The 20216-nt window shown below is 65.2% G+C and overlaps 2 protein-coding genes across 3 annotated transcripts in view; one reads left to right on the top strand and one right to left on the bottom strand.

Annotated features, from left to right (window-relative positions):
- Positions 1–5436, top strand: part of CHKA (choline kinase alpha) — a 39647-nt gene extending 34211 nt beyond the window's left edge. For both annotated transcript variants that reach the window (XM_051964808.1, XM_051964807.1), the window contains 4 exons: positions 639–747; positions 2986–3092; positions 3944–4025; positions 4268–5436. In XM_051964808.1, the coding sequence (XP_051820768.1) occupies positions 639–747; positions 2986–3092; positions 3944–4025; positions 4268–4327 (358 nt within the window). In that variant the 3' untranslated portion in view covers positions 4328–5436. The remainder of the gene's footprint in view (positions 1–638; positions 748–2985; positions 3093–3943; positions 4026–4267) is intronic.
- Positions 5437–6896: 1460 nt separating this feature from the next.
- On the bottom strand, positions 6897–19837 carry TCIRG1 (T cell immune regulator 1, ATPase H+ transporting V0 subunit a3). Its single transcript, XM_051964249.1, has 20 exons — positions 19746–19837; positions 15221–15341; positions 14580–14658; positions 13796–14025; positions 13586–13671; positions 13225–13351; positions 12683–12765; positions 12475–12568; positions 11629–11841; positions 11320–11470; positions 10886–11025; positions 10616–10773; positions 10441–10531; positions 9716–9834; positions 8940–9153; positions 8374–8490; positions 8183–8287; positions 7828–7945; positions 7295–7472; positions 6897–7207 (listed from the first exon to the last, which is right to left on the bottom strand). The coding sequence occupies exons 2-20, from the start codon at positions 15335–15337 to the stop codon at positions 7123–7125; spliced, it is 2505 nt and encodes an 834-aa protein (XP_051820209.1). The 5' UTR covers positions 15338–15341; positions 19746–19837; the 3' UTR covers positions 6897–7122.
- Between the last annotated feature and the right edge of the window lie 379 nt (positions 19838–20216).

The following is a 20216-nucleotide window of genomic DNA, read 5'->3' as shown; positions in this document are numbered from 1 at the left end:
GAGAGCAAGGGGGGAAATGGCAATCCCACTCCTAGCTCCGAAGGATGTTCTTATTAACAGGGAGAAAAGACAGCAGATGTGTCTCGGGGTGGGAACAGTGGACTAAATGGGAATCAATAAAACAGAAGGTGGCAGCTCTGCCAAAAAGAAGGTGGATCCTTGGAGGTCCCAGATGCTGCTACTACTACGGGACCATGGTCCGGTCTGGGCAGCCCCATTTGGAGCTTTCTTGGTCCTTTGCTCCTCCAACCTATTTTACAGATGAGGAAACTGAAGCGAGCCAGTGAAGTGACTTGCCCAGAGTCCCACAGCCAGGTGTCTGAGGCTACATGTGACCTCAGGTCTTCTAACTCCAGGCTGGGCGCTCTGTCTGTGAGCCACACCAAGGACAGAACTCGTGTCTGACGGAAGGTTTCAGGATTTGGGGGGCTGTGTTCCCCCCTCTAGCGCTTACCCTGACGTCCGCATCAGGGAGTCAGGTCTCACCCCGGTATTCACCAGGGTGACCTCAGGGCCCCGGTTGCTTCTCTCAGTTTCCTTGTCTAAAATAAGAGGGCTGGCACCCTAGGCCTCCGTGGACAAACAAGATGACAAGGTCATAGGCCACGTCCTGAGGTTGGCGACTTTTCTTATTGCAGAGGCTTTGACATCGGGAATCACTTCTGTGAGTGGATGTATGACTACACGTATGAGAAGTTCCCCTTTTTCAGAGCTAACATCCTGAAGTACCCTACCAAGAAACAGCAGGTACGTCCCCATCTCTGATGACTCCGTTGGCTGGGACCGGGCTTTGCCCGCCAGGCTGAGGCCCTCGGCTTCGTGCAGACGCGGGGTTCCCCGCAGAATGCCCACGAGGGGGCTCTGAGCGCGGGAGGCGCCACGTGGGTGCAGCCAGGGGCTTTCGGAGAGAGTGCGGGTTTGTCGGGGGCCTGGCTTTTCTATGGTAAGGGGGGATTCGGATTCTGTCGTGGAGAAGAAAGGGAGGGGGCTTCCTCTTATCCAGTGAGGTCCTGCTGGCATCCCATAGGGTCTGGGCAGAAATCACCTGGTGGGCCCTTGGCTGGGGTCATCTTTGGCGTCTCAGTCATGGAGCAGGAGGGGCCTGGACGTGGCAGAGGTGCGCGAACGGGAGGCCTTGGTGCCCGGAGTGCTTGGGCTGTAGACTGGGGGAAGAAGAGGCCTTTTGGTGAACTGTGCGCTGGATGGGAGCCTGCAGGCTGGAAACCTGCGCCCAGAGGAAGGAGAGACACAGAGAAAGAGAGACAGGAGAGAAAAACATGGGGATAGAGAAAAGAGAAACATGGAGAGAGATGAGAGATGGAGACATGGGGGGAGACAGACCCTGGGGGTCCGTCCCTCTGTCCCTGCCCAGGGTGCCCTGGGTCCTGCCTTGTGTGCGGAGGCTGCTGCCCAAAGCAGGCCGCCGCCTCTTTCCTCCCTCGCAAACCTCGCCGTGCCCCCCGCACACTGGGTGCACCTGGTCCCCTGGGACTAAGGCAGGAACCACAGGGAGCCCGAATGGGTTTGTGTGCATGTGTCTGGGGGGTTGGGCCGCCTCCTTGTGGCCCTTTAATGGGTGCGTGTTGCTGGGTTGGTTGGGCCTGAAGCACATTCAGAGGTGGGGGGAGGATAGGGAGGGGGAAGAACAGAAGGTTCTGAATGGGGGAAGGGTCCCCGGCTTGTGTCTCATTCAGACCCCCCCAAGACAGTCAGTGTCGTGATGAGGACCCGCGTGGGGTCCCCGCCTCCGGGCCCAGCTCCGGACGGGGCTTCTGGGTGGCCAGGTGGCGGCGGTGCTGCCCCCTAGTGGGCCGCCCCGCCAGCTTCTCTTCCATGGAGCCAGGAAAAAAGTTGGTGATAAAACCCTCCTGACTGGGGAGAGAAGGGCCTCCTGGGAATGTGGGAGAAGGGCAACCGGAGCCTGAATGGGGGAGGCGTAGCCAAGCCCTCGGGGGGCGCTGGGCCCAGGGGACGGCCTCGTTTGGGCGGACTGCAGAGCCCGGGTAGACGTGGCCTGTGCCGAGCCCAGCACTGAAGGCCCCCCGTGTCCGAGTCTTTGCGACCTTAGGGACCACAGCACCCTGCGCCCTTCCGGCCACGCTCCTGCCCGGGGCTTCCGGAGCACTATCGGGCTCGCCCTCCGCCGCCCTTTCTCCTCTTGCCTTCAGTCTCTCCCCCACCAGGGCCCCTCCCCCTTCTCATCCTGCGGCAAGAGCTGCTAAGCTTCAGCTTCATGGTCCTGCCAGTGAAGTGATTCCATCTCCCTGCCGTCCGAGGGGTCTCCAACGTCCTCCCCAGGACCACAGAAGTGTTGATTCCCAATGTTACTTAGTTTTCCTGAGGGTCCAGCTCTCCCAGCCGACGTGACGGCTGTAACTACAGCCCTCGGTCACAAGGTGCCGTGCCCGCCCTTCCGCCGCTGCCCGGCTTTGCTCCCGTCCAGGCAGCAGCGGCTCAGCTTCTCTGCAGGGTCCTGGGCCCGCTTTGAGCTCCGTTTGTCAGGAAAAGACAGGACTTCTCAGAAATATTAACCACCCAAGTGCTTTTAACTTGAACAAGTTGTGGGGATTGGCCTCCCGCTCCCTTGGAGCCCATTAGAATCTTGGCTGTGTTTTGTAGTGTTTTATTTTCCCAAATACACGTAAAGATAATTTCCCACATTTTTTTCTAAGGCTGTTCCCAATTTTTCTCCCTCCCTCCTCCCCAAGACAGCAAGTAACGTGATGTAGGGTAAAGATATTTCCATATTTGTCGTGTTATACAAGAAAAATCAGACCAAAAACCACAAGAAAGCAAACGGAAAGGTGCGAGGGCCGAGCCGGGCTCTGGGGGCGCTCAGGGTACGAGGCCTCCGAGTCCCTTTGCCATCTCATCCAGGCTCACGACAAGCGAGAAGGGTCACGTGACCTCTGTCTCCACCGAGTCACATGTGTAGGTTCCCTTGTCCTGTTTGTGATGAATTCCCCCCCCCCCTTTTTTTTTTAGCTTCATTTTATTTCTAACTACTTGGCTGCCTTCCAAAGTGGATTTGAAAACCTCAGTAACGAAGAGAAGTCCAAGATGAAGGAGGACATGTTGGTAGAGATCAACAGGTGGGTCTTCCTTTTCCTGCGCTCTTTGTTGTCCGGCATGTTGTGGGTGTCTTTGAGGGGAACTCCGGGGGGAGGGGGGATCACCTCTTGGGCACCGGACAGGTTGCCGGCCCAGCCTGCTCCCTGCTGTCACATAAGACCACCTGAAGGTGTTGCTGGTCGGCGTTGAGCCTGCACTGTCTGTTGGCCCACGAGTCTGTTCTGGGATGGGGGGCCTGCCTTGGGGGAGTGATCAGCAGGTCCCCGGGGCCTCTGGTTTGGGATTGGGATCAGGAACGGGGATGGGGGAGTCAGAGGGGTGGGAAGGGACAGAAGCCCTGGGGCTGAGGGTATGCGAGGGAAGGCTGGCTGAGTCTGGGGAAGCTCCATTGGGGACTGAAGGAATCCTTGGGAATACATCTTGACCCATTTGTTTTTGTACAAATTCAACCCTCGCCAAAAATGATCAGATAATTGTATGGAATGAGAAAAGCCTGAACTCCCCCTTGGGCTGTGAGCCCGTCCCTTGGTGGGAGGGGGAGAAGGCTTGTTCGCCCCTCAGCCCTCAGGGAGAGGGACCAGCAGATTTCCCTGGGTGGGTGTGGGACGCCAGAGGCCAGCCTGGGCCTGGCCAGGGCTCCTCCTGCCCTCAGATACCAGCCGGCTCCCCGTCTGTCCCGGAGGCAGGATTCAGGCTCCACCGCGCTAAGCCCCCTCCCCTGGCCTTGTAGGTGGCCTGCAGGACTTTAAAGGCCTGGGATCGGGGCTCAGGCAGGGCTTTGCCATTCGGGGGGGGCGTGTTTGGAGGAGCCCGGCCCTGCTGTTGCCGAGCGAGTCCCTGATGTGTTTTTGCTTCTCGTTTGCCGCTCTAGGTTTGCCTTGGCGTCCCATTTCTTCTGGGGACTTTGGTCAATCATTCAAGCCAAAATTTCATCTATTGAGTTTGGGTACATGGTAGGTGTTGTGTAATTTTCTCCCCCGGCCCCGGGTACTGCTCTGCCTTGGCTTGAGCCTGGCCCCCCGGGGGGAGGTCCCTGAGAGGGGCCCATTCGCTCCCAGAGGTCTTTACCTCTGTCCCTGCCCCGTGCTCCCTCGTGACGGGCATTAGAACGGGGGCGTGCTCTGGCTGTTGGGGGCAGCCCCCTTTCCCTCTTCCCCCGGCACGCTCCCTGAGCCCCCCCTTCTCTTTGCCCTAGGACTACGCGCTAGCCAGGTTTGACGCCTATTTCGACCAGAAGAGGAAGCTGGGCGTGTGAGCCTGGGAGCCGCTTGGAGCAGGGGGTCCCTGCACTTTTGTGTGAAGAGAGCGGCTGGGCGGGCTTTCTCCTCTGTGCTTGACTCCTGCGCCTGCAGCCCGGGGCCCGGCACGCCTCCTCGGGCCCACGCTGGGGGCACCCACGCTGGGGGCGCCCACAGAGACTCTATTAAAGTTGTGAGGCTTCTTGGATCTCGTTGACGATTTCACTGGGAGTCCTTGACATGAGACCGGGAAGCCACCGGGATCGCGTGAGTCGAGCGTCTCATCGTCCTTTCCTCCCTCACCCCCGCCGAGAGCATTCCGGGGGGAGGGGGGCTGGTTCTCACTGTTTCATGGTTATGTGTTTTTTTAAACGTGCCGGTAAAGGCCGGGGCCGGGCCGCCGTCCGGGGCCGCGCGCATTGTAGACACTACTAGCTTGCAGAAGGACACGGGAGCTGCCCCCGGCGTCCCCGCTTGGTGGGCAGCTCCAGGACACCTACTGCTCAACCCTTGGGTCCAAATCGCCGATGCTCAAGAAGGCACACGGACGCAGAGCTCACCCTGTGGCTTCCTTGTGACTGGTGCACACGCTTCGTTACCAGAGCTACCCGACTATAACTGGAAACCTCCCCATCGCCGGGCTGTCAGAGGGCCGGTGGGGGCCCCGGGGGCGGTGGGGAGGAGCAGTGCTCACCCCGCCAGCTGCTGGGGCCCCGCCAAGCTCTCCTGCAATACCTCTGCCCGAGGCCTCCCCCTCGCCTGGGCCCTCCAGAGTTGGGGGGAAAGGAGTCTGCACTTGGTTTTCCTCCTCCTCCTTTTTGTGGGGCGGGAAGGGAATCCTTTAAAAGTCGAGGAGCCCCCCCGAAAATTGTCTTGGGCGGCTGCTTCCACAGCCCCCGCTCTTCCCTCGTGGCACCCCTCCCCCGAGTCCTGTGATTGGGGTGACCGATGGACTGTGCTGAGAAATGGGGGAGAAGAATCGCTGTGAAATGTCCATAGGTATTAAATGACCCTTTGGGGTAAACCTGGAGCTCTTTTTTTACTCTGAACTTTTGAGTTGTTTGTGCAAACATTTCTGCCACCACACAGACTGTACCATACTGAAAATAAAAGATTGAAAATCCGAGCTGGCCCTGCCGTGTTCTTGGGTTTTCACCACGTTGGCTCTCGGGAACCGCAGACAAAAAGATGGGGAGATGTCGGCGCTCGCCAAAAGCTGCCCCGAGCACGCCTGCCGGCCCACGAGGCCCTTCGGAGCAGCCACGGGTGAAGGCCGGGAGGGTGGACGCTCACGCGGAGGCGCCTCGAACTCTCGAGTGGTCCGGCCAGGCCCAGAGTGATCTGGGATTCCACCAGGTCGGCCCCGGGCTTTGTACGCAGCGGTCCTGGGAGTGGATTTATGTTGTGTCCTGCTTTCTAGAGTCCCCACGCCCCACGCCGGGGTCATTAAAATATACCAGCCTAGTGGAGAAGTGATGAGGAGGGTGGAAGAATGGAGTCCGTTTATTTCAAGGGCTTTCCCCTTTTTATAGTGTTAACAAAAACGCACGTGGGCCCACCTGCACTTGGTATTGTCTGTAGTTTGCCACCTGCTGTCACTGCTTCAGTCACGACACGGGTGGTCTCGCCCCTGACTTCCCAGGAAGGCCCAGAACCCCGGGGGAGACGGGGAGCCGAACCAGACCTTGCCAGCAGGTTCCCTCTGGGCCGAAGGGTCTTATACCCTACCCAGAATTCCCCGTCTGGGACCCTTTGCAGGTAGATACCGTAGAGGTCAATGTAGCAGAAATGGGGGGCAGGGGTGACCAAAAATGTGCCCATTGGGGATGGCTCAATGGATGGAATGGGGGTCTTCTCAAGTGAGGAAGATGAAGAGTTCCAAAGGGTTGTCTTGGGGACCCTGAAATCTGCTGAGAGGAGCACGAGGAAAATAGAAATACCCGTCACACTAATCAACTCCCTCTTGCTGGGAGAGGTGGGAGCCAGAGCTGTCCAAGGAGGGCGAGTGGCAGCAGACCCAGGTTTGGGTCACCCAAGCTACAAGAGGAAGTGCTCCCTCATTCCTTCTGCATACACAGGAAGTGCTCCTTCCTCCTGCACTCGGGGACTGTTTCCCATCCATATAATAAAGGCTTCCCAGAATTGGGACCGCGTTAAAGGGCCCTTTGTGGGCCGCTAACCCAGCCCAGACCTAGATGTGAGCCCTTGGAAAACACGGGCCCCTGCCCAGCCACAGCCTCCCAGGAGCAAATGGTGGAGGAAGGTCAGGGGCTGCCGTGACTGGCAAAGGCAGGGAAGGGGCCGGGTCACTTTGGAAGGGCGCCCTCCACTGGAGTGGGCCGAGCTTGGCACTTGGCACACAGTAGGTGCCTAATCAATGTTTGGCACCCTAGCCCTGGGGGGAGGACAAATGCTATTCCCTTTTTTAGAGAAACAAGTTACTGGAGAGGCTGCCACCATCCCCCAACTGAGGAGCCAGATGTGGTGTGCACCCCCTAACACCCCCCCCCCCAGACACCCGCGGGCAGAGGCAGGGCCCCTCCTGCCCCACCTCCCCAACCCAGAGAGCAAACCAGGCAGCCTCAGTCTCGTTCGGGTCTTTTATTCCTGTGGTAGCACTGGGGAGTGTGGTGGGCATCGGGCGTGGGGGTGGGCATAAAGCATGGGCATTGGGCATGGGGTGGTGGGCATTGATGTGGGCACCAGACTGGCACGGTGGGTATCGGGCACAGGTGTGGGCATTGGGCACAGGGATGGTGGGCGTGAGGGTGGTGGGCATCGGATGTGGGCACGGTGGGCATTGAACACAGATCTACAGAGCACTCTCCTCCACCACAAAGGTAAAAGGGCTCAGCTTGTAGCCGGTGCCAGCGTAAAACTTGTTCTGGAACTCCACCCTGTGGGCCAAGCCGGTGTCAGAGGGTCTGCAGCCCCTCCCCCGCGGTCCCGCCTCCCCCCGCCCCCGCAGCTCCCCTCCCCCTCACCAGTGCAGACGCAGCGCGTGCAAGAAGGCCGACAGCCCCTCCATCACCAGCAGGATGGCCACGGTGAGCACCGCGAAGGCGGCGAACACGGGCACCAGCGCCACGCTGGCCACGCCCACCTCGCGGCCCATGCCCAGCCCGATGCGCATCACCATGGCCCACAGCACCTCGGAGAGCTCTGGGGGGACGGCGCGCGCTCAGCCCCGGGAGAGCGCGTGCGCGCCCACGCAGGCGTGCACGCGCCCGGTCCCTGGGAGCGCGCTCACCCCCCCCCCTCCGATCTCTGGGCTCGGCCCCCAGCGTCCCGAGCCGCCCCTTCTCGCGGCTCCTCCCGCCCCGCTCGCTCTTTCCCACAGATCTCTAAGGTCTCTAAGCCTCCTCTGACCCGCCCCGCCCCCGGGGGAGTCCGGACTTTGCCCGAAGGCCCCTCGCCGGCCTAGCACAGGCGGACGCCGCCCCCCTCCTCCCCCGCCCAGCTGAGCGCCCCCCAAGCTCCCGGGGGCAGGGGGGTCCTGGGCCGGGGTCACACTCACGGGCGTGGGCCAGGCTCAGGGCCCAGAGCCGGAGGTAGGAGGCGGTGTTGGAGATGCAGCCCAGGCAGTACTCGATGGTGTGGATGGCCTGGTGCATGAAGACCTCCGAGAAGTCGAACTGCGGGGGGAGGGGGCAGTGAGGCTGGGGGGGGCAGCCCCCCACCGCCGAGGCCCCCACGCCCACCCTCCCAAGCCCCGGGGGCGGGGCCGCGAGCACCCCGTGTTACTGATGGCAAAGCGCGGGCCTGGCCCAGGGTTAGCGGCCTAGACAGTGCCCCGGCCCCCGGCCCAAGGACCCCCTCCCTGCCCCCCGGGAAGCACAGACTGGGGCCGGGGCAGCTGCAGCGGGACTCACTCCGGCCTCCTCTTCCTCCTCCTGCCAGCCTTTCTCCTCATCTTCCTCGGCTCCCAGGCCGTTCGGGGAGGGCTCGCCCAGAAGGCGGCTCTTCTCGGAGGAGCCCTGGTTCAGGGAGGCGGAGGGGGGCGTCAGGGGGGCGGGGCCGCGGCCGTCCCCTCCCCCTCCCCGCGCCCACTCCCGCTCCGTACCTGCGGGCCGCGGCCGGGCCGCCTCCGGTGCCGGGAGCACAGGTAGAGGGGCGTCCCCAGGAGCAGGACGGGCACCGAGGCCAGAGCCACGATCACCAGGAACATCTGCACGGGCTCCTGCGGGCCAGCGTCGGGACCGCTAGTGGCGGAGGCCCGGGCCCTCCCCGCCCGTGCCCAGTCAGCCCCGGCCACCTGCGCCATTGCTCCCCGCCCAGGAGGGGGAACCCCCCCCCACCCTCGGGTGCAGGCGCCCAACCCCCACCCTCGGGGGGCAGGCGCCCAACCCCCACCCAAGGGGGGCAGGCGCCCAACCCCCACCCTCGGGGTCCTGTTCCAGTAAAAAGCGCCATAAGAAAGGAGATGCTGTGGCTGCCCTGCTGGGCCCCAAAGGGAAGCTGGCCCCGGCTCTCCCGGCTGCCGCCCGCGGTGCCTTCCACGGCCTCCTGCTGCCTCCCGGTCCCCAGGCAGTGGAGCGGAAGCTTTTGTGCCCAGCGCCTGGCACGGGGCCCACAAGGCGGGCAGTGCCAGCGGGTGGCGGGAAGCTGGGGCCGCTCCCCCAGGCTCACCTGGTGGGGGTACAGGGGCTTGTTGGTGGGGCTCCGGGAGAAGAGGAACATGTTGATGAAGTGGATGAGGATGCTGGGCGCCCACGGGGAGCTGGCGGCCGAGAAGCAGAGCCACTTGTAGGTGATCATGAACACCAGGTAGCCAAAGAGGCCCAGGAGGAAGAGCATCTCGGGGAGGAACTCAAGCACCAGCCGGTGGGGCTGCCTGAAGTGTCTGGGGGTGGGGCAGAGGCTGCTGCAGGGGTCTGGCCCTGACCCCCACTCCTGCCCGGCCCCCCACTCCTGCCCGGCCCCCCACTCCTGCCCAGCCCCCCACTCCTGCCCGGCCCCCACTCCTGCCCGGCCCCCCACTCCGGCCGAGCCCCCCACTCCTGCCCGGCCCCCCACTCCTGCCCGGCCCCCCCACTCCTGCCCCCCCCACTCCTGCCCGGCCCCCTACTCCTGCCTGGCCCCCCACTCCAGCCGAGCCCCCCACTCCTGCCCGCCCCCCACTCCTGCCCGGCCCCCCACTCCGGCCGAGCCCCCCACTCCTGCCCGCCCCCCACTCTGGCCGAGCCCCCCACTCCTGCCCGCCCCCCACTCCGGCCGAGCCCCCCACTCCTGCCCGGCCCCCCACTCTGGCCGAGCCCCCCACTCCTGCCTGGCCCCCCACTCCGGCCGAGCCCCCCACTCCTGCCCGGCCCCCCACTCTGGCCGAGCCCCCCACTCCTGCCCGGCCCCCACTCCTGCCCAGCCCCCCACTCCGGCCGAGCCCCCCACTCCTGCCCGGCCCTCACATGTGGTTGAAAACACCCAGGATGACCCCAAAGGTCATGTGCAGGATGCCCAGGATCACTGACATCTTCATCTTGAAGGAGTTGAGGAAGCTCAGGTGGTTGATGGCCAGACTCCATATCTGATCAGGGGGGGAAGGCACAGTTGGGGGCTCCAGGGCCTGAAGAGGGGAGGGGAGCTCGGGGACCCCCCAGTCCATCTGTTTCCTGCAGCATCTGAGCCTGCTGCTCACCCCTCCCAATTCACTCTGCTTCCCTTGCCTTCCTTCAACAAGCACCGATTAACCCCCTACTGGATACCAAACCCTGGGCACTGGAGGAAGTGCAGTCCCTGCTCTCAGGGAGGTCAGCCCCAGGAGACAATCGTAAACACGGCCTAGTACATAGTGCCTGAAGGGGGGCAAGTCTGGAGGAAATGGGGGTCCCGACCCGGAGCCTTCTCCCCAGCCGACCGACCGCCCCTTCCTCTCCCTCGCCAAGGTGACCCCTCCTCAGAGGCTGCCACGGGGCCTCTGGGGCAACGGGCCTGCCCCCCACAAGCTCCGGCCCTCCAGATGTGGCTGGCCCTCCTGCCTCGGCCCTCTCTGCTCTGTGTTCCAGGGCTCATTCTGGCTCCGAAGTGACCCCTCGGCTCTCGCGGCGCCCCCAGCTCTGCACTCCTCTGCTCAGAGGTCCCTCCGGCCCCCCGGGGCTAGGTTCCGGGGGCCGCTCTGGCCGTCTGGACTCACCGGGTCGATACCGAAGGGATAGGGTCCTCGGAACACGTCAGTGACGTTGGGGTCCAAGCTGAGCACCGGGTGGCTGGCCAGAAATCCCGAGCTGTAAGACCGAGGCCGTCAGGGGGCTTCGGGAGGGGAGGGGGGAAAGAAACGGGGTGGGGGGGCAGGGCAGGGGCTGCATCACCTCCAGTTGGACTGGCTCGCCATGGTCCTGACGCTCCAGCCCGAGGGGAAGATGGCGGAGGCTCGACTGAAGCACTCGTTGTAGATGAAGCCGGTGTAGACGGAGAAGGCCCCCATGAGGAGGAGCAGGTAGCGGCCCCCGAAGAAGGTCCTCCAGATCTGGGGGCGTGAGCCAGAAACGGACGGAGCTAAGCTCTGGGCTTCTCAGAGGTGGCTGCCCCCCCCAGCCCAGCCCCCCATCCAGGCCCCCCCAGGACCCCCAACCCCTCACCTCATTCTGTGAGGCTTTCATGCCCGGCCGGTTCTCTCCTAGCACCATGGCCAGGGCGAATAGGAACATGAGCAGCCCGTGGCCCACGTCGCCAAACATGACGGCAAAGAGGAAGGGGAACGTGATGATGGTGTAGGGGGCTGCGGGAGGAAGGCCACGAGATGGGTCAGCCGAGGCCGCGGCTCCTCCCTGGGTGTCCATGCCTCCCCGTCACCATGCCTCCCATCGCCATGCCGCCCGTTGCCATGCCTCCCATCGCCATGCCGCCTGTTGCCATGCCGCCCGTCGCTATGCTGCCTGTTGCCATGCCGCCCGTCACCATGCCGCCCATTGCTATACCACCCGTTGCCATGCCACCCGCCTCATGGGCAGGACACTGCCCAAGGCCTGAGGAGAGCCCGGCCTCCCCAGGCCGCCCCACCCGTCGCACTCACCCGGGTTCACCTCCTGGTAGCGCCCCACGCCGTAGGCGTCCACGATGCCCTGGAAGCTGGCGGTGAAGCGGTTGGTGCGGACCAGGGTCGGAGGCGGGTCTCTGGAGGGGATCCGGTGCACGACGGTGCCCACGCCGGCCCCGCTGCGGAGCTGCAGGAGAGGAGGGCGAACGTGGCCGCCGGGGCTGGGACCTGGCTCTGAGCAAGGAGGAGCTTCCGGCCCATGGGGGACACGAGGTGCGGAGCCCCCCCGGGCCGGGCAAGGACCAGCCTTGGGGGGTCCCGGGCAGGAGGGGCCTCCCGACTCACCGAGCTCTCGTTGAGGGTCTGCTGCAGGGCCAGGAGGTCGCGGGCCGGGCACCAGACCTCGGCCACGAGGCACTTGTCTGTGACGCTGAAGCTGCACTGGTTGAGCGTCAGGTAGACGGCCTTCATCTTGCGGATCTGCACCTGCCAGGGGGGCAGCAGGCCCCGCACCCGCCCGAGCACCTGGCCCAGGAAGTGCTCCGTCTCCTGGAGCACCTGGGGAGGACAGAGGCCGGGCGGCTTCCTGAGACCGGGTCCCCCCATGTCGCCAGCCCCCGCCCGTCCGGCTCCTCGGAGACCCTAAGCCCCAGAACCTCCCACAGGGGGACATGAAGTCCTGAGGCAGGAACTGTTCCCATCTGTCTCAAGCCCCCGTACGCCGTAGGTGCTTAATCGCTGAGCCCCGCATGCCGTAGGTGCTTAATCAATGAGCTCCACATGCAGTAGGTGCTTAATCAATGAGCTGCGCACACTGTAGGTGCTTAATCAATGAGCCCCGCACGCTGTAGGTGCTTAATCAATGAGCCCCGCACACCGTAGGTGCTTAATCAATGAGCTCCACATGCAGTAGGTGCTTAATCAATGAGCCCCGCACGCTGTAGGTGCTTAATCAATGAGCCCCTGGTGCTTAATCAATGAGCCCCGCACGCTGTAGGTGCTTAATCAATGAGCCCCGCACGCTGTAGGTGCTTAATCAATGATCGCTGGCTGAGGGGTACGAGGGACTAGGCCCAGAGGGGGCGCCAGGCTCGGGGCCGGGGCAGGCGGGTCCCCGGTGGAACAAGCCCCCTCCCGGCAGGCGGAGGCTGGTCAGCATGGAGGCCTCCCCGGGGCGGGCCGGGCTCTCACCACGCTCAGGTCCTGCTTCTGCTGCTGCAGGTGCTGCAGGCTGGCCACACGCTCCTCCTCCCGCTCCGGGTACGGGAACACGTTGCAGTGAAAGCTGAAGGGACAGCGGGCTGGAGACGGGGCAGGGGGCAGGGGACCGAGGGCCGGGGCAGGGTCTGGGGGCCCCGATGGGGACGGAGGGTCGGGGGCCGGGGCAGGGGACACCCACCAGTCTGTGATCTTGCGGATTTTCTGCCCGATCTGCTCTCCCCAGTACGAGATGAGGAAGATGACCCAGGGCGCGCTCTCCCCCTGCAGGGGTCACCGTGGGGGAGGGACCTTCAGCCGCAGCCCTCCCCCCTCGCCCGCCCCGGCCCGGCCCGCGCTGCCCCTCCTTCGGACGCAGAGAGGAGGGCGGGCTCGGCCCGGGGGGGCTGAGTCTGGCCCCCACTTCCCCGAGGGAGGGCAGGGAACGTTTCTGTGCTTCGGCCTCTGGGCACCAGAAATGCCGCAGAAACGCTCGGGGACCTATTGACTTTTGGGTCCAGTTAGGGTCAGAGAGGCCCGGGGTCAGGGGTCACTCAGTGACCAGGGGAGTCAGGGGTCCCGAGGCAGAGGCCGACAGGCAGGGGGTCCGTGGGTTAGGGTCGGGGTCCTGGTGCTTGACCTGTCAGCACCGTGGCCAGTGACTGGGGACAAGGGGCCTCCTGATCCACTTTGGGCTCCGGGGCCTGGCCCAGGACCTCGCCTCCGGCCGGGGCAGCTCTTTACCGTCAGGGGGTCCTCGAGGGGCTCCTCCATGTCCACGAAGCTGGCGATGAGGTAGCCGCGGCACGCCCGCCACAGGAGGCGCTCGAGGGCCCCCGCGCGGCACAGTGGGACCGTCCCTGCCACAAAACTGACAGAGGGCCCCGTGAGAAGGCCCCGATCCCGAGTCCCTGCTCAGCCCCAGAGGCGGGGAGAGCAGCCGGGACTCAGACTCAGGACCCCCGAAGCCTCGACCCAGAGTGGGAACCCTCACCCCGCCCTGAGCCCCCTCCCGGCTCCGACGTCCCCGGCTCCGAGCCCCCTCCCAGCTCCAACATCCAACTCCCGTGTCTCAGGTTCCCTTTGGACCCGGCCTCTCCAGTACCTAATCCTGAGATCTGCTCGGGGCCCAGTGTGGGGATCCAGTAAAGGGGTCTCTTCCAAGGGCCGGCTGCCCGGAGCATCGGGAAGCTGTGGGAGCCCAAGGACGCACCAGGTTGGGGGGGGCCCGTCGCCCTCGGCCCGGGGAGCCCTTGCCAGTGGCCCGAGTCCCAGGGCACCCCCACCGCCCAGCGGGCCCGAGGGGGGCGCTCACGTGCTGGCCGCGCGTGTGGGGCCCCTGGCGCAGGACGGCGATGTGCTGCTGGAGCTGGTGCATCCGCATGCGCATGGTCTGGTGGTTCCCGCGGACCTCCCGCAGCTCCTGCGCCACCTGCTGGGTCTGCTCCTGGATGTGCAACAGCTCCTTAGGCGGGGGCGCCTCCGGGTTCCCCTGGGGCTCCGGGAGTGTCAGCCCGGCTCTTCTCAGCTCCTCCTGCAGGAAGGCTGCAGACAGAGGGGCCCTGAGAGCCGAGCTCAGCCCCCGGCCCTCGGCTGCGCTCCCGGACGCCCTGAGGCCCACAGTCCCACTCCGTGAGCACCTACTGTGCGCCAGTCTTGGACCGAGCCTCCCCTCCCTCCCCTGCTCCTCCTTCCTCTGGCCCACAGTCCCACAAGCACCTACTGTGTGCCAGTCCTGCAGCAGGCCTTCCCTCCCTCCCCCGCCCCTCCCCCCCCAGCCCACAGTCCCACAAGCACCTACTGTGTGCCAGTCCTGCAGCGGGCCTCCCCTCCCTCCCTCCCCCGGCCCACAGTCCCACAAGCACCTACTGTGTGCCAGTCCTGCAGCAGGCCTCCCCTCCCTCTCCCACTCCTCCGTCCCCCTGGCTCTGGGTACCAGCCACCATGTCTGTGCCGTAGCTAGCGAAGGCCCCCCTAACCCCCAAAAATGGGCCAAAGGGACCAGAGCAGCCCGGGGGCTTCCCAGGAGGCTTTGGGGCCTTGGCTCCGCCGTTCCTCCCTCCTCGGCCTCTGCCTCGGACCGGGCTCCCCCCACTCACAGAAGGTCTTCTCCAGCTCCTCGCAGCGCCGCACTTCCCCCACGTAGCGCCGCTGGAAGGGGCTCATGGAGGCGTTGAGCTGCAGGGAAGGCGGCAGTGAGGGGGCACCCCGCGCCCCCCTCCCCCCGCCATCGGGGTCCGCCTATGCTAGCTGCTCTCACCCCAGCCCTGCCCCCCCCCCCAAGGAGCCCAACCACGAGGGGCAGGACTTCCTAGAAGCCTGGGGAATTCCTCTCTAGACTGAAAGTCATATCCCCTCTGCGGGCCTTCATTTTCTCCCCTGTAAATAAAGAGGCGAGTGGCCAATAGAGCGGTCTCGCACCCAGCTGAAGACTAAGGCCTGGCCAGCGGCCAGGGGGGCTTTGTTTGCCCGGCCATTTGTCACAGAAAAGGGGGAAGCAAAATAAAATGGACGTTATGTCCCAGCAACGGGACGGGGAGCTGGAAGGCCACTGGGAGGACCTAGTCCCGGGGCTTTGCAGGGGGGAACCGAGTCTCGGACGGGCCCGGGGTCCCAGGGCGGATATGGGCGCAGAGTCCCGGGCTCGGCTCTTCGGTCCCCGCAGACCTCGGCCGGTTGTTACAGCCCGGGGGGGTCCCAGAGGCCCAACACGCCCCCCCCTTCCTGGGGCCCCACTCACGTCTCGGAACTCCACCAGGCCGCGCTCTCCCAGGTTGCTCACACAGGTGTAGGCGGCGGCCGTGGGCAGGAACAGCTGGGCCAAGGCCACCTCCTCGCTGCGGAACATGGAGCCCATGGTTCTGCGGGCACAGAGGGGTCGTGGAGTTGGGGGGGCCTCGGCGAGAGGGCGCCCGTCCCCCAGCCCCCCACGTGAAGGCCGACCTCCACCTTCTCTCACCAGCCGAGGCTGTCCAGCCTCCCTCCCCCCAGAAGCCTCCCCTGAGTGCCCACCCACCAGGGGCCCAGGGAAGCCCGGCTCTAAAGGCCCTCTGGGGCAACAAGGCCGGGCAGGATGCCCGGGATCCAATGGGCCACAGAGGTCAAGCCTTGGCTCGGTACGGCCAGAACCCCGGGATCTGGGCCCATCCCCCCGGCTCCACCCTTCACTGCTTCAGGACAGGGTCAGGGTCTGGGTTTGGGGGGGCCCAGAGGCCGTCCTCCATCCCGCTCCCCCATCGGGATCCTCTGGGCCCCCAGAAGCCGACCCTCTCCCCCCCGCCTGCTCCTGAGGAGGCGCCTGCGGGCTCTCTGGGCCCCCGCTCCCTGTTCTCAGGCTGGCAAGCCGAGCTCCGGACACTTTCCATTTGCTAGTTCTGTGTTCTGAGCATGAGAACCCGGGGTCCTGGTCAGGGCCCAGCCACGGGGTGCGCCCCGGGCCTCCAGCCCCGCCCGCTGTGGCAGAGGGGACGGGGTGCTGGGGAAGGGCTGGGCCCCGAGGCCGCCACGTCGGGAACTCTGCTCCCGCCCTGCTGGCCCGGCCTTTATCCCTGACAGAACGGGGCAGCGGGGGCCGGGAGGGGGCTGGTGGGCCGGGGGGCCGGGCCAGGGCCGGCCAAGGAGCTGCAGAGGAGCAGGCCCGGCTTCTGCCGGGGTCCGGACCCCGTGCTGGGCGCCAGGGGCTCACGGATGAGACCCCCACGGCTCCTGTCCATGCGGGGCCCACGTGCCACCGACAGGCCCCGGGGGCCCAGGGCAGGGCCGGAGCTGCAGAGGAGCAGGCCGGGAAAAGAGCAGGCCGGAGAGGAACAGGCCGGCCCAGCTTCTGCTGGAGGCAACAGCACATGGATCCTCCGACACCCTCGCCCAGACCGTGCTCCGGGCCCGAAGGCGCTCCCGCAGCTCTCCGAATCTCTGGCCATTCTCCAGGCTGGGTGCCCTTGCCTCCGGAGTCCCGCTGCCCCCGGCCTGGCTCTGCCACTTAGTATCTAGTCGGCGAGTACTTTGTATCCATTTGTTGTCACAGCTGTGAACTCTCTCGGCTCTGAAACCCCAACGTCTACAACGGGCGGAGGAGCGGCCCCGGGGCCTGATGTTCAGGGGACCGAGATCGCTGCCCTTGTCTGACCTTCCTTTTCCCACCGTTTGTCCCAGCTCCGACACCCCGTGGCTCGTGTTCTCACGTCTCCCAAGGCCCTGAGCTCCCTCGTTCTAAGGTCCCTCCCAATTCTGACATTCTGCATGGGCTGTTCTAAACTCTCCCCCAGCTCAGAATTCTTCCTCCCATGCTCCAGCGTCTCTCTCCTGCTCCGACATCCTCGTTCCATGCTGCAGCATCTCTCCCTGCTCTGACGTTCTGCACTCTGTGTCCCATCTCTCTGTTCTATGTTCCTGGGTCTCTCCCAGCTCTGACATTCCATGTTCTGTGTCCCTCGGGCTCCCCCAGCTCAGAATTCTTCCTCCCATGCTCCAGCGTCTCTCCCTGCTCTGACGTTCTGCATTTTCTGTTCTATCTCTCCCAGCTCCGACATCCTCGTTCCCTGCTCCAACGTCTCTCCCAGCTCCGCTGTCCTCCATTCTTTCTCTGGCACCCAGTGGGCTTTGCGCCTCCAGGTGGGGATGAGCGAAATGCACAAAGCCCCCGCCTCTGTCAGGAATCATCGTTCGTCAGACGCGAGGACACATGAGCGGGATGAAAACTACACATCGGTCTCAATGAAGTTTTCCCGAATATCTGGGAACCTTTTCCCATCATGCCTTTTCTCAAATGAAGGCTGCCAGTGAAAGACACACGGACTGTCATGGGGAAGGGGAAGGATGGCTCAGGCAAAGCGCGGCCCAAGCCCGGGCCCGGGCGCCCTCCCGGCCGTGGGCTCCCCCAGGATCCGCCGTCCCGGCTGAGGCTCCTCAGCCTTCAGTGAGCGGAGGGAATGGAGGCAAGGAGACCCAGGGGAGGCTACTCAGAAGGAAGCGCACAGGAGGGAAGCTCCCCTTCCTTTCTCCCCTCCCCCCCGACTCCACCAGCTTTAGACTTTGGTCTCCTCTGAAAGACAAACAGCAGACACATTCAGAGGTTGGTTTTCCGGCCCCCCGCCTGAGCCCCCCCACCACGCGCAGGGTGTACGTCCCCAGGAGCGCTCTGGTTTCCCACGTGCTTGGGCGGGAGCCCTGGGCCCAGGGATGCTGGGATGCGACCTGGCGGCCCCCGCCCCAAACCTCGGCCAGGTGCCCTGGAGCCCGCCTCGTCCCCAACCACACAGACCAGGGCGGACTGGGACATGGGGAGCTACTGTTGGCCGAGCCCTGGGAATGGCTTCCTGGGGAGAGGAGAAGGGTACCACAGAAGGGGGGGGGTCTGATCCCCGGGCCCAAGCATCCTTCCCTCCCTCGGACACTCCCCGGCCCCCATCACGCCCCAGGCCCCCAGAGGACTCTGGGTAGACCAACCCCAGGCCCTCAGAGCCGGCTCCCCCAGGTCACTCCAGCACTGGGGAAACAGTAAGGCCCTCTGCACGTGACTGGGAGTTAGTCCCCATCTCCTGATGGGGAAATGAGCGGTCATCGGAAGGGGGGAGAGACAGCACCCCGTGACCTGGGGAGAGAGGAGCCTGACTGGAAACCCCCGAGGGGGGGGAGGGTGAGTCAGGGCCTCGGGGCAAGTTCATTCGGGCAGGGAAAGAGGAAGTGAAGAGAAATAAAATCCGCCCGGCTCCCAGAGCATCACTCAGCCAGCCCCCGCCCAGCTCCCGGGGGGGGGGCGGGGCAGAAGGCCAGATTCCTGGGGGGTTGGGGGGCAGCCCTGACCGGCCCCACTCCCTTCTCCCCAGCCAGAGGCGCCGTCTGCCCCCCTCCCCCCTCCCACTCCTCCCCACTGTGATTTTGGGCTCCCAGTTCTCCCTTTCACTTTCACTTCAAAGCCTCCTTGTATAATCCCTGTGCTGGGAACTGGGTCTCGTGGGACCTGGAACGCACCTGGAACGCCCCAAAGCCGCCAGCCCGGGCAGGTTCTGGGTCGGGACAATTCCCGCTGTCCGGGAGCCCAGCCCAGTTCGGACCAGCTCGGTCCCGGGCTCTATTTCCCATTAGTTATCCCTCCCCAACCGGCGGCTTTCACAGTCCCCAGAATTCCCCGGGGCCCTTTTCTCTGTCCCCAGAATCCCTCTGTCGCTGCCCCGCTCCGGCCTCAGGGCCCTCTCCCTTGTTCCCGTGCCCCGCTCCCTTTCTCTGGGCCCCCCAGTTCTCTGGGATGATGGCAAGCAGCCTGCCCTGAGCGCGCCCTGAGGCTTTTGCTCTGACAGCTCCTCCCGGTCTCCCTCGCCCAGCTTTGCCCCCGGGCGTCCTGCACAACAAAGGGAAGGGGAACTAGCCAGCCTCCCTGCCTCCGCCTCCCCACGGGCTTCCTGGTACTGTGCCTCCCCAGGGTCCGCCGGGGCTGGGGACCCCGCTCTCTCTCCCGGAGGGAGGTCAAGGCCAGCCAGACTGTTCGTCAAACCCCGTTTCTTGGGGTTTTAAGTGACATGCCCAGGGTCACACAGCCAGGAAGTGTTAAGTGAGGCCAAATTTGAACTCAGGTCCCCCTCCCCCCCCCCCCCCCTCTGAGTCCTAGGGGGCCCGGGCATGAACATCCTGAGATGATTCCAGGCTCTTCCTCGGGGCTCAGGTGACCACCCCCCCGGGGGGAGGGGCGCCTCTGGGAGGGGGACATCTCTGGGAAAGCGGCTGAGAACGGGCTCGGACAAAGAGCCTGGGACGTCATGTTCCCCAGCCAGGATCTGGGTTCTAGCCCGGGGCACCGCGGAGAGCTGGGAAAGCCCGGTTCCCTTTCTGTGCCTGAAGCAACTTGTGCAGAATGCGGCCCCGCCCCTCCGAGATCTAAGTTGTCAGCCCGACCGGGGGCGGCGGGCTCCGGACACCTCCAGCCCGCGCAGCTTTAGCGAGCCCCGGGCCCGCGCTCTTCGCCCAGCGCCGCCCCCCAACACCAGCCTATGTCCCCCGCGCTCCGGAGCCTCCAGAGCTCTGGGACTATTCTCCCCATTTTCCAACGAGAAAACTGAGGCTTACGGAGGGTAAGCGCCTTTGGCAGGGCCCGGGGGGGGGGGGAGGGGTAAAGCCTGGGGTTAGACCCAGAATGTCGGGTTCTCAGCCCAGGGTCTGGGCGGGGAGCGGCTGGGGAGGCGGAGAGGGCAGGCGGCTGGGGAGGGCAGCGGGGCGAGGCTGCGGGCGGGCAGGTGGGATGCGCATCCCGCTCTCGCCCTGACCCCACTTACCTAGCGCGGGTCGGGCCGCTCCTGCTCCCGGAGATGAGATCCGCCGCGGCCCGAGGGAGGCTCTAACTTCTGGCTGAGGGCGGGGCGGAGCCTGGGGGAGGGGCCTGGGGAAGGGACCGCCCCCAAGCCCGCTTCCTCCGGGGAGGCTCGGCCCCGCCCCCGGCCCCTCCTCCGGGCCCTGCTCCGCCCTTGGGGTCGGGCCGCGGGCCGGGAGGCCGCAGGAGTCCTGACATTGGGCCGAGCTGGGCCGGCCGGAAGAGTCCTGGGGATGGGGGCGGGGGAGGAGTGGCTGGCCGAGTCGGGGAGGAGCAGGGGGAGGGGGCTCCGGGGGACAGACCTGAGGGGGAGCCCGCGGGCGTCTGCCGGCCCCTGCTGAAACCCAGCGGGGGAAACTGGACTGGGCGTCCACAGTGCGCCGGGGCCTGGGAGGCGCCAACATCCCCACACAGCCGGGCCCGGGCCGGACTCGGG

Source organism: Antechinus flavipes, chromosome 6 (genome assembly GCF_016432865.1).
Source record: "Antechinus flavipes isolate AdamAnt ecotype Samford, QLD, Australia chromosome 6, AdamAnt_v2, whole genome shotgun sequence".
Taxonomy (NCBI): Eukaryota; Metazoa; Chordata; class Mammalia; order Dasyuromorphia; family Dasyuridae; genus Antechinus; species Antechinus flavipes.
Note: the sequence above shows the minus strand (reverse complement) of the source record. Positions and strands in the feature narration are given on the sequence as shown.